At 42.3% G+C, this 13,404-nt stretch overlaps 1 protein-coding gene across 1 annotated transcript in view; it reads right to left on the reverse strand.

Moving 5' to 3' along the window:
* Window positions 1-13,404, reverse strand: part of LOC138642474 (protein transport protein Sec23A) — a 354,941-nt gene that overhangs the window by 25,513 nt on the left and 316,024 nt on the right. Inside the window, exon 16 of the mRNA XM_069730653.1 lies at window positions 12,417-12,578. Within this exon, the coding sequence (XP_069586754.1) occupies window positions 12,417-12,578 (162 nt within the window). The remainder of the gene's footprint in view (window positions 1-12,416; window positions 12,579-13,404) is intronic.

Here is a 13,404-nt window from a genome sequence, read left to right on the forward strand (position 1 = left end):
TATTTCATCCCTTGCTAATTTTGTAAGTTTGCCCACTGACAAAGACATGTGCAGTTTATAATTTTAAGGGTAGGTAAATTTTTAACATTGATAGAATATCAAAAATAAAATCCAGAAAATCACATTGTATAAATTATACAAATATATTTGCATTTTGTAGTGAGAAATAAGTATTTGATCCCTCTGGCAAACAAGACTTAATACTTGGTGGCAAAGCCCTTGTTGGCAAGCACAGCAGTCAGACGTTTTTGTAGTTGATGATGAGGTTTGCGCACATGTCAGGATGAATTTTGGTCCACTCCTCTTTGCAAATCATCTCTAAATCATTAAGATTTTGAGTCTGTCGCTTGGCAACTCGGAGCTTCAAGTCCCTCCATAAGTTTTCTAGGGGATTAAGGTCTGGAGACTGGCTAGGCCACTCCATGACCTTAATGTGCTTCTTTTTGAGCCAGTCCTTTTTTGCCTTGGCTGTATGTTTTGGGTCATTGTCTTGCTGGAAGACCCAGCCACGACCCATTTTTTTCCGGGCGGAGGATGGAGGTTGTCACTCAGGATTTTATGGTAGATGGCTCCATCCATTCTCCCATTGATGCGGTGAAGTAGTCCTGTGCCCTTAGCAGAGAAACACCCCCAAAAGATAATGTTTCCTCCCCCATGCTTGACAGTGGGAACGGTGTTGTTTTGGTCATAGGCAGCATTTCTCTTCCTCCAAACACGACGAGTTGAGTTAATGCCAAAGACCTCAATTTTTGTCTAATCTGACCACAGCACCTTTTCCCAATCACTCACAGAATCATCCAGGTGTTCATTGGCAAACTTCAGACGGGCCTGCACATGTGCAATCTTGAGCAGGAGGACCTTGCGGGTACTGCAGGATTTTAAACCTTTTATGGCGTAATGTGTGACTTATGTTTTTTTTGGTGACTGTGGTCCCAGCTGCTTTAACATCATTAACAAGTTTCTCTACTGTGTAGTTTTAGGCTGATCTCTAACCTTCCTCATGAATAAGGATACTGTCATGATCCCAATGGCAGGGGATCACAAAAGGACAAGCACAAAAAACAAAACAAGCTCTAGGGTGATGGAAACTGAGCTGACCGCGATCCTGAACCTCAACACACAACTAGCTGTAGCCGGGGAACGTGCCTACGATGATTCTAGACGTCTCGCACCAGCCGAAGAACTAACTTTCCCTATTAGAAGAAACACAGACCTCTCTTGCCTCCAGAGAAACACCCCACAGAAATAGCAGCCCCCCACATGTAATGACGGTGAAATGAGAGGAAAGCACATACGTAGTTATGAAAACAGATTCAGCAAAATGAGGCCCGCTAAAGCTAGATAGCAGAGGATACAAAAGTGAACTGCGCGGTCAGCGAAAAACCCTACAAAAAACCATCCTGAAATTACTTGAACTCATGTTCCAACTCATGGAACATGAGGAGTAATATCAGCCCACTAGAGCAACCAGCAAAAAGGAATCACATATCTGCAAGCTGGACTAAGACAAAAATTAAGCAAAACGTGGAACAGGAAAATCAAAAACTTAGCTTGTCCTGAAGAATACAGAAGCGGGAAGCAGAGGTAACAAGACACACTGATTACATTGATAGCCGGCGAGGAAATGACAAGAAAGCCAGGTTAAATAGGAAACTCCCATATCCTGATAGAACAGGTGGACACCAGAGACCGCAGAGTACACAAGTCACCCAGTACCATCTGTAACCACCAGAGGGAGCCCAAAAACAGAATCCACAACAGTACCCCCCCCTTGAGGAGGGGTCACCGAACCCTCACGAGAACCACCAGGGCGACCAGGATGAGCCCTATGAAATGCACGGACCAAATCAGCAGCATGAACATCAGAGGCAACCACCCAAGAATTATCCTCCTGACCATAACCCTTCCACTTGACCAAATATTGGAGTTTCCGTCTGGAAACACGAGAATCCAAGATCTTCTCCACAACATACTCCAATTCTCCCTCCACCAGCACCGGAGCAGGAGGCTCAAGCGAAGGAACAACAGGTACCTCATACCTCCGCAACAACGACCGATGGAACACATTATGAATAGCAAACGATGCCGGGAGATCCAAACGAAACGACACAGGGTTAAGAATTTCCAAGATCCTATAAGGACCGATGAACCGAGGCTTGAACTTAGGAGAAGAGACCTTCATAGGAACAAAACGAGAAGACAACCACACCAAATCCCCAACACGAAGTCGAGGACCCACGCGGCGACGGCGATTAGCAAACTGCTGAGCCTTCTCCTGGGACAACTTCAAATTGTCCACCACATGACTCCAAATCTGATGCAACCTATCCACCACCATGTCCACTCCAGGACAATCAGAAGGCTCCACCTGACCAGAGGAAAAACGAGGATGAAACCCCGAATTACAAAAGAAAGGAGAAACCAAGGTAGCAGAACTAGCCCGATTATTAAGGGCAAATTCGGCAAGCGGCAAAAAGGTAACCCAGTCATCTTGATCAGCAGAAACAAAACACCTTAAATAAGTTTCCAAGGTCTGATTAGTTCGTTCCGTTTGGCCATTCGTCTGAGGATGGAATGCAGACGAAAAGGACAAATCAATGCCCATCTTAGCACAGAACGTCCGCCAAAATCTAGACACAAACTGGGATCCCCTGTCAGAAACGATATTCTCCGGAATCCCATGCAAACGAACCACGTTCTGAAAAAACAGAGGGACCAACTCAGAGGAGGAAGGCAACTTAGGCAAGGGTACCAGATGAACCATCTTAGAAAAGCGGTCACACACAACCCAGATGACGGACATTTTTTGAGAGACCGGGAGATCCGAAATAAAGTCCATGGAAATGTGCGTCCAAAGCCTCTTCGGGATAGGCAAAGGTGACAACAATCCACTGGCCCGAGAACAGCAAGGCTTAGCCCGAGCGCAAACTTCACAAGACTGCACAAAAGAACGCACATCCCTCGACAAGGAAGGCCACCAAAAAGACCTGGCCACCAAGTCTCTAGTACCAAATATTCCAGGATGACCTGCCAACGCAGAAGAATGGACCTCGGAGATGACTCTACTGGTCCAATTATCCGGAACAAACAGTCTTTCAGGCGGACAACGATCAGGTTTATCCGCCTGAAACTCCTGCAAAGCACGTCGCAAGTCTGGGGAGACAGCCGACAAAATCACCCCATCCCTAAGGATACCAGTGGGCTCAGAATTTCCAGGGGAGTCAGGCACAAAACTCCTAGAAAGAGCATCCGCCTTCACATTCTTTGAACCTGGCAGGTATGAAACCACAAAATCGAAACGGGAGAAAAACAGTGACCAACGAGCCTGTCTAGGATTCAGACGCTTGGCAGACTCAAGGTAAATCAGATTTTTGTGATCAGTCAAGACAACCACACGATGTCTAGCACCCTCAAGCCAATGACGCCACTCCTCAAATGCCCACTTCATGGCCAAAAGCTCCCGATTACCAACATCATAATTCCGCTCAGTGGGCGAAAACTTTCTAGAAAAGAACGCACATGGCTTCATCACTGAGCAATCGGAGCTTCTCTGTGACAAAACCGCCCCCGCTCCAATCTCGGAAGCATCAACCTCAACCTGAAAAGGAAGCAAAACATCTGGCTGACGCAACACAGGAGCAGAAGAAAACCGGCGCTTAAGTTCCTGAAAGGCCTCCACAGCCGCAGGAGACCAATCAGCAACATCAGCACCCTTCTTAGTCAAATCCGTCAAAGGCTTAACAACACTAGAAAAATTAGTTATGAAACGACGATAAAAATTAGCAAAGCCCAAGAACTTCTGTAGACTCTTAAGAGATGTAGGCTGCGTCCAGTCACAAATAGCCTGAACCTTGACGGGATCCATCTCAATAGTAGAAGGGGGAAAAATATACCCCAAAAAAGAAATCTTCTGGACTCCAAAGAGACACTTTGAACCTTTTACAAACAAAGAATTGGCCCGCAGGACCTGAAACACCTTCCTGACCTGCTGAACATGGGACTCCCAGTCATCCGAAAAAACCAAAACATCATCCAAATACACAATCATAAATTTATCCAGATATTCACGGAAAATATCGTGCATAAAGGACTGGAAGACAGAAGGAGCATTAGAAAGTCCAAAAGGCATCACCAAATACTCAAAATGGCCCTCAGGCGTATTAAATGCGGTTTTCCACTCATCACCCTGCTTTATCCGCACAAGGTTATATGCACCCCGAAGATCAATCTTAGTGAACCATTTAGCCCCCTTAATGCGAGCGAACAAATCAGTCAACAATGGCAAAGGATACTGATATTTAACTGTAATCTTATTCAAAAGACGGTAATCTATACAAGGCCTCAAGGAACCATCTTTTTTGGCCACAAAAAAAAAACCTGCTCCCAAAGGGGACGAAGATGGACGGATATGTCCCTTTTCCAAGGACTCCTTAATATAATCCCGCATAGCAGTATGCTCTGGCACTGACAGATTGAACAAACGACCTTTAGGAAATTTACTGCCAGGAATCAAATCTATAGCACAATCGCAATCCCTGTGAGGAGGAAGCGAATTGAGCTTAGGCTCCTCAAAAACATCCCGATAATCAGACAAAAATACCGGAACCTCAGAAGGAGTAGATGAAGCGATAGAAATCGGAGGTGCATCATCATGAACCCCCTGACATCCCCAGCTTAACACAGACATCGTTTTCCAGTCCAAGACTGGGTTATGAGTTTGTAACCATGGCAGACCAAGCACTAAGACATCATGTAAATTATACAGTACCAGGAAGCGAATCACCTCCTGATGAACGGGAGTCATACGCATGGTCACTTGTGTCCAGTACTGAGGTTTATTCATAGCCAAAGGTGTAGAGTCAATTCCTTTCAAAGGAATAGGGACTTCCAGAGGCTCCAGACTAAACCCACAGCGGTTGGCAAATGACCAATCCATAAGACTCAGGGCAGCGCCTGAATCCACATAGGCATCGACGGAAATGGCTGATAATGAACAAATCAGAGTCACAGACAGAATGAACTTAGACTGTAAAGTACTAATTGCAACAGACTTATCAACCTTTTTTGTGCGTTTAGAGCATGCTGATATAACATGAGCTGAATCACCACAATAAAAACACAACCCATTTTTCCGCCTATAGTTTTGCCGTTCACTTCTGGACTGAATTCTATCACATTGCATTGTCTCAGGTGCCTGTTCAGAAGACACCGCCAAATGGTGCACAGGTTTGCGCTCCCGTAAACGCCGATCAATCTGAATAGCCATAGTCATAGACTCATTCAGACCTGTAGGCGCAGGGAACCCCACCATGACATCTTTAATGGCCTCAGAAAGGCCATCTCTGAATCTTGCAGCCAGGGCGCACTCATTCCACTGAGTAAGCACCGACCATTTCCGAAATTTCTGACAATATATTTCTGCTTCATCTTGCCCCTGAGAGAGAGCTAATAAAGCTTTTTCAGCCTGAATCTCTAGGTTAGGTTCCTCATAGAGCAAACCCAATGCCAGAAAAAACGCATCCACATTGAGCAACGCAGGATCCCCTGGTGCCAATGCAAATGCCCAATTCTGAGGGTCACCCCGCAGGAAAGATATAACAATCTTGACTTGCTGAGCAGAGTCTCCAGAAGAGCGAGATTTCAAAGAAAGAAACAACTTGCAATTGTTCCTAAAATTCAGAAAACTAGATCTATCTCCAGAAAAAAACTCTGGGATAGGAATTCTAGGTTCAGACATAGGAGCATGTACAACAAAATCTTGTATATTTTGAACCTTAGCAGCAAGATTATTCAGGCTGGAAGCCAAACTCTGGACGTCCATGATAAACAGCTGAGGTCAGAGCCATTCAAGGATTAAGAGGAGGTAAGACGCAGCCAGGCTGCAATTAAGGCTAGGCAGCAAACTCTGAGGGGAAAAAAAAAAAAAAAAACTTCCTCAGACTACTTTTCCTCCTACTTCAGCCAATACGATTACCACTTTTGGGCCGGCTATACTGTCATGATCCCAATGGCAGGGGATCACAAAAGGACAAGCACAAAAAACAAAACAAGCTCTAGGGTGATGGAAACTGAGCTGACCGCGATCCTGAACCTCAACACACAACTAGCTGTAGCCGGGGAACGTGCCTACGATGATTCTAGACGTCTCGCACCAGCCGAAGAACTAACTTTCCCTATTAGAAGAAACACAGACCTCTCTTGCCTCCAGAGAAACACCCCACAGAAATAGCAGCCCCCCACATGTAATGACGGTGAAATGAGAGGAAAGCACATACGTAGTTATGAAAACAGATTCAGCAAAATGAGGCCCGCTAAAGCTAGATAGCAGAGGATACAAAAGTGAACTGCGCGGTCAGCGAAAAACCCTACAAAAAACCATCCTGAAATTACTTGAACTCATGTTCCAACTCATGGAACATGAGGAGTAATATCAGCCCACTAGAGCAACCAGCAAAAAGGAATCACATATCTGCAAGCTGGACTAAGACAAAAATTAAGCAAAACGTGGAACAGGAAAATCAAAAACTTAGCTTGTCCTGAAGAATACAGAAACGAGAAGCAGAGGTAACAAGACACACTGATTACATTGATAGCCGGCGAGGAAATGACAAGAAAGCCAGGTTAAATAGGAAACTCCCATATCCTGATAAAACAGGTGGACACCAGAGACCGCAGAGAACACAAGTCACCCAGTACCATCTGTAACCACCAGAGGGAGCCCAAAAACAGAATCCACAACAGGATACCCTACGAGGTGAGATTTTGCATGTGCCCCAGATCGATGTCGATTGACAGTCATTTTGAATTTCTTTCATTTTCATACTATTGCACCAACAATTGTCTTCTCTCACTCAGCGTCTTACTTATGGGTTTGTAGCCCATTCCAGCTTTGTGCAGATCTATGATCTTGTCCCTGACATCCTTATAAAGCTCTTTGGTCTTGCCCATGTGGTAGAGGTTAGAGTCTGACTGATAAATTGAGTCTGTGGATAGGAGTCTTTTATAAAGGTGACTATGTAAGACAGCTGTCTTTAATGCATGTAAAGAGTTGATTAGGAGAGTCTAACTGGTCTGTAGGAGTCAGAACTTAATGGGTGGAAGGGGATCAAATACTTATTTCTCACTGGAAAATGCAAATAAATTTAAATAATTTATACAATGTGATTTTCTGGATTTTATTTTTGATATCCTATCTCTCAATGTTAAAATTAACCTACCCATAAAATTATAGACTGCACATGTCTTTGTCAGTGGGCAAACTTACAAAATCAGCAAAGGATAAAATACTTATTTCCCCCACTGTACCTGATGTGTTGAGGTAGACTGCCTATACTGTTATATTTATATACATATTATATGTTGTTTATATATACTGTATTTTTCAGATTATAAGATGCACTTTTTTCCTCCAAATTTTTGAGTAAACGGGGTGGGGTGTTTTATAATCTGAAAAGAGCTTACAGGTGGCTGGCGCCGATGTAGTGGGGTCACAGGAGGCAGGGTCGCTGTTTCAAGAGGCCATCGGCAGCAGTAGCTGCAGTGCCTGGGATCTCAGAAGGTGTCATCACTGGTGAGCGGAGTCCATTTTCAAAATGATATCCCTGCGATGGGCTTCGGGAAAATGGCAGCCAGCGAGCGCTTTTGCAGATGGAGATCTCAGGAGACGATGATGTAAAATACTGGTCAAATACTGGACATGTGAACGTGGTCTAAAGATACAAATGGTTTAGTGTTCTAAGGTATAGAAATGGTAACTCAACAGGTAAGAGAAGGAAATTGGTTGAAAAATAATGATTTTTTTCTTATTTTGTTCCTATTATCCATTTATATTTAGGCACGTGGATGATGTATAGAAAATCTTATTTAATAATAACATCCAAGTGAGTAACCTCTACCATTAAGAGCAGTTTAATGTCAGAAACCCGACCACTTGTGCCAGACTTTAGCAAAAAATTAATCACTAACATTTTATTAGAGAAAGATGTGCTGTCCGCTTCTGCTGTTTTCTTATGCGAATAGAAAAGTGAAGACATTTAGGAACCACGAGAACCCAGCCACAAAATGGCAGACGAAGTAACGTTACAAAGAAGTGTCACCAAGCACAGAGTTGTATAGCGCATAAAAGTTGCCAACGTTCTGCTGTCTAAATAACATCAGAGGTCCAAACCTCTTCAGAAATTTACATTAGCACAAAATTGAGTGCCTGGAGCACCGTAGCATAGCCGAGCAGTTGCATGTATGTCTTCCATCTCCACTGTTGGGTAAGCCTGGGGTGGAAAAACTTGGCTGGCCTGGACAGAGCCCCAATCTTAATCCCACAGAACACCTTTAAGATAAATTACAACCGAGATTGTGAGATGAACCTTCTAGCCCAACATCAGTTTTACCTCACACATGATCTTCTGGATAAATGGGCAAAAATTCCAACGGACACAAAACAAAATCGTGTAGAAAAGTGGAATCCACTTAAGCTGCAAATGAGGGATCAACTCCATATTAACAAAACAAGCAAGATGGCTAACCGCACTTCACTTGACCGGAGCGCCAGTCCAAGTCCAGGGAACCCACTAGGACCGTAGAAGTCTGAAGATAGGAAAATGACAGCGCTCCATCCGGGTGTAATCCAAATATGAAAATTTATTAAGCCATAAAACAGCAAACAGCTGTTTGCTGTTTTATGGCTTAATAAATTTTCATATTTGGATTACACCCGGATGGAGCGCTGTCATTTTCCTATCTTCAACTCCATATTAACGTCTTCATGACCACCAAAAACACGCAGGGGTAAGGTCCAAGAACCTGGTGCTCTTGAACAAATCATCAGGACCTAATTGGCCCATGTAAATCAGCCCCCCAGCTCTGTTATCTTATAGATGATATGATCAATTGTGCTAAGAACGTAGTGGGATTGAGTGGGATCCCTGCCTCAATGACATCCCCACAAAATGTCTGTGGGAAGCCAACAGTAGTCATGGTAGCTGGAGGTCAAATATTGACCTCCAGGTCAGCCAGCTATGGTGGCCTTTTAGACCCAACCAGAAGCAGGGTCTAACAGGCGTTCTGCCAGTGTAATCTGACAGGTGTCATGCATTGCAGTATATGTACATTGCAATGCATGAGACTAGTGATCAGGCAAGTAAAAGTTAAAGTCCAATAGCGGGACTAAGTAAAAAAAAATAATATTTTTTCATGATTTTTTCCATTCTTTATTTTGTGTTTTTTTTTTTAAATGACACACAAATTTTTATGGAAAAAGTACACACATATGGTATCACTGCGTTCGGAACAACCTTATGTATAAACCTGCTACACTTTTAAACCCCTACAATGAACACAGTGAAAAATAAAATAAAAAAGCTGAAAAAATTATTTCATCATACCATCAAACAAAAAGAGGAATAAAATGTGATCATAAAGTCCTATGTGAATAGAAATGGTACCGCTGTAATCGTCATTCTGTCCTACAAAAAAATAACCCCCTACTCAGCTCTATCAATAAAAAATAAATACAAAAGCTATAGCTCTCACAACTATGTGGATGCAAAAAAAGTATATATTTCTATGAAATAGTTTTTAGTGTTAAAAAGCAGTAAAATAACAAAATGATATACGGTAAACGTGGCATCTCTGTAATCATAATGAAATGACCCAAAAAATAAAGCTGCCTTATCAGCTTTTCCACAAGGTGAATGGTGGTAAAAAAACAATTGCTGTTTTTAACATTCTGCCTCCAAAAAAATGGAAAAGAAAGTGATCAGAAAATATGTAACCCAAAAAGGTTGAAAGAAAACTGAAACTGATCCTCCAAAACACAAGCCCTCACATGACTCTGTAGAAAAATTATAGTTCTCAAAATAAGGCAATTCAAAAATATTTTTAGAATTTAAAAGAAGCAAAACACAAATCCTATCTAAATCTGGCATCGCTGTAACTGTAGTGACCCGAAGAATAAAGTCCTCTAATCAGTTATACAGTACGGTGAACGGCATAACAAAAATATAAATAAAAGCAATTCTGGAACTGCTGTGATTTGTTCATTCTGCCTCCCAAGGTTGGCAATAAGGAAATGGTCACAACTTAAGCAATGATGCCAATTACGGTATGTTTTTTTTTTTCTCATTTTATGTGAAAAAAAGACCTTACACAAGAAATTTTTTTTACATTTTTATAATTTTAGATAAAAATCCAAGTATATGAACAGGAAATCCTCAGAATGCTTATATAATATACTGTAATACTTTGAATTGCATTATGTCCTTTCTGTTCCTTTAAATCCAGCAGGGGGTGTAAAGGGCATCTGCACACAGTGTTTTTGGAACATTCATATAAGGAATTTTTTATACTCCTTTTCACTACACGGGGTTTGAAAATGCCTGGTGGAAGAAAAAAAAATATCACTTCTTTAAGTGTGGATCCTAAGAGAAACCTCTCTGAACTGGGCACTGTGCCATTAAAAGGCAGCAAAATAATGCATCAGGTAAAATACTCTTAAAAAAAAATGTTTTGCAAAAATAAAAACTCCTGAAGAGGTTTCTGCTTGAAAAACTCATGGTCTTTGAAAACCTAAAAAATGTCTGTCCACATATTTTAGGCACGCATATGCGAAATTTCTACGTTTTAAGGTTGAAAGAAAGCACAAGTTCGTCAAGTTAAAAATATAATCCTAAGGTGTTGAACCAGAAAAAGGCAATTACTGCATCATGCTAATTTTCCAATATAAGGCTACTTTCACACTAGCGTCGGTACGGGCCCGTCGCTATGCGTTGGGCTGACATACCGACGCACGTTGTGAAATAAATGCACAACGGGGGCAGCGGATGCAGTTTTTCTACGCATCCGCTGCCCCATTGTAATGTCCGGGGAGGAGTGGGCGGAGTTCCGGCCACGCATGCGCGGTCAGAAATGGCGGACACGACGCACAAAAAGACGTTACAGGGCCGCGCTTAGTAACCCGATGTTTACCCTGGTTACCAGTGTAAATGTAAAAAAAAAAAAAAAACACTACATACTTACATTCCGGTGTCTGTCACGTCCCCCGGCGTTCTGCTTCCCTGCACTGTGTAAGTGCCGGCCGTAAAGCAGAGCGGTGACGTCACCGCTGTGCTATGCTTTACGGCCAGCCGGCGCTGACACAGTGCAGGGAAGCAGAACGCCGGGGGACATGACAGACACCGGAATGTAAGTATGTAGTGTTTGTTTGTTTTTTACATTTACACTGGTAACCAGGGTAAATATCGGGTTACTAAGCGTGGCCCTGCGCTTAGTAATCCGATGTTTACCCTGGTTACCAGTGAACACATCGCTGAATCGGCGTGTCTGCGGGAGATCCAGCGACGAAATAAAGTTATGGCCTTTCTGCTCCGACCAACGATGTCACAGCAGGATCCAGATCGCTGCTGCGTGTCAAACACAACGATATCGCTATCCAGGACGCTGCAACGTCACGGATCGCTAGTGATATCGTTGTTAAGTTGTTCAGTGTGAAGGTACCTTAAGATGGAAGCCATGGTGGTCTTCTGCAAGTTCCCAGCTGCCGTGTCAACACATCAGCATGCAAATCTTACATCATAGTCATTGAAATGCTGCTGTTAGTGATTAACAGCAGAAATCGAAGCTGAGCTTTCCATTTGTCAGTCCTTTCCATGTCTCACCTAGGTGAGGTTTCCTGTGTTGGATCACACTAAGCTGCAGGCTCCACTCCTAGTGATGCCCGTAGGTCAATTCAAACAGAAGCACACAACCAGCATCTGCCAGATATGGTGCAGCCTCAACTCCTGACCCCACCCCATACATGAAGACCCTATAACGACCTAAGTTGGGAAGAGGTTAACAAAAATGTTAAGGTTATGCTCACATCTCCTGTTTGTTACACTAGTAGTGTGTATGCTGGCAAAGCTTATAACATACTCACTAAACATGCCCTTAGGATTTCATTAGCTCCTGTGCACAACAGACATGAAACAGCTGAGTAGACTACACTCTTTCATTCAACAGTACTTCGTTAAAAAAATAATGCAAACATATACATATTTTTATGCTGGGACCCTATGTGTGATGGATGCAACCATAAGTATCTTCCCAGGGAAACCCATTCAAATTATATACATATTGTATAGGTTTATGTATTATTCATAATGTATCGTTAACTTCATAGCTCATTTCCATAATTATACACCATTTATATAAATAAGTATAACTTAGAATAAAGTTTTAACCACACCATTTTGGATTTTTATATTACATGTGTTTATAATTTTTTAATCCCACAAGGCGATTTAAGCCTTTAATTTGTCTTTTTGTTTCCAATCACTGTGAATTTGCATATTTGAACATGTTTATACCAATAATACTACATGACAAATTGAAAGAAATACCCCTCTGGATGCATGGTAGTTATCAGCTATTACTGGACATACCTCTGGAGGACCACTGAAAGAGTATGAATAAAGGATGGGCTGCATCATTATAAGGGACTGGGTAAGATCTTGACGCATAAAGTGATGTCTATAGTAGGTACTCTCATCTGGACTGTTGTTAAACACCTGCAGAAAAGGTGATCTTCTCAAATGGAACATAAACTAAAAGGTAAGTAAAAAACAAAACTCAGTTTTGTATAATTTCATCAATTGTTAAAAATTGTTGTCAAATATATCTTCTAAACTATCGACTATCAGTCCCAAACCTCCTAAATTAACATGCATATGATGAATGTTTGCAGTATTACAAGTATGATAGACATTATCCCAAATGAAAATGCATGCAAAAATTACATATTGTCGTAGAGAAAAATTGTAAAATACATAAAGACATTTCCAGAGAGGGGACATATCACCCTTACATTGAATAGATGAGATTAATTATAACTGGAAAGTGAGAAAGACCTGTCACCTCAACCTCCATTGAAGTAGGATCTCCTGTCCTGAACAGGTAATTACAACAGGGGATCTGCTGAGAGCCATCCACCAAGTGTAGGATTCCTATACTCAGAGGCAGAAAAGTACAATTCCCGAGGCAGGGGCTTACTCTACTCAAAGGAATTATCTCAAACTCTCTGGAGACATTGGTCAATGATGGGGTTTGTCTTGATCTGATATTTATGAGAGATATATTTTCAGCGTCGTGGCAAAATGGCGAACATAGCTCATTCACTCACATCATCGTAAGGCTGGCCTAACACTTCCAACTTATTATCGGGGGTCCGATGGATGATGCTATCCATGCCATATTTCATCTCTACAGTAAGATAAAATCGTAATAGGAAACATGACAATATCTCCTGCCTGGGACCTCCAGGGGTGAAGATATATTAAAAGATATACTAAAAGACACTATCTCTACTTCGTCAGGGAATCCCTATTCTGAAACGCGCGTCGGGGTGCGCCGTTTCAAGATCTGGCGGTATTT

Source organism: Ranitomeya imitator, chromosome 1 (genome assembly GCF_032444005.1).
Source record: "Ranitomeya imitator isolate aRanImi1 chromosome 1, aRanImi1.pri, whole genome shotgun sequence".
NCBI lineage: Eukaryota > Metazoa > Chordata > Amphibia > Anura > Dendrobatidae > Ranitomeya > Ranitomeya imitator.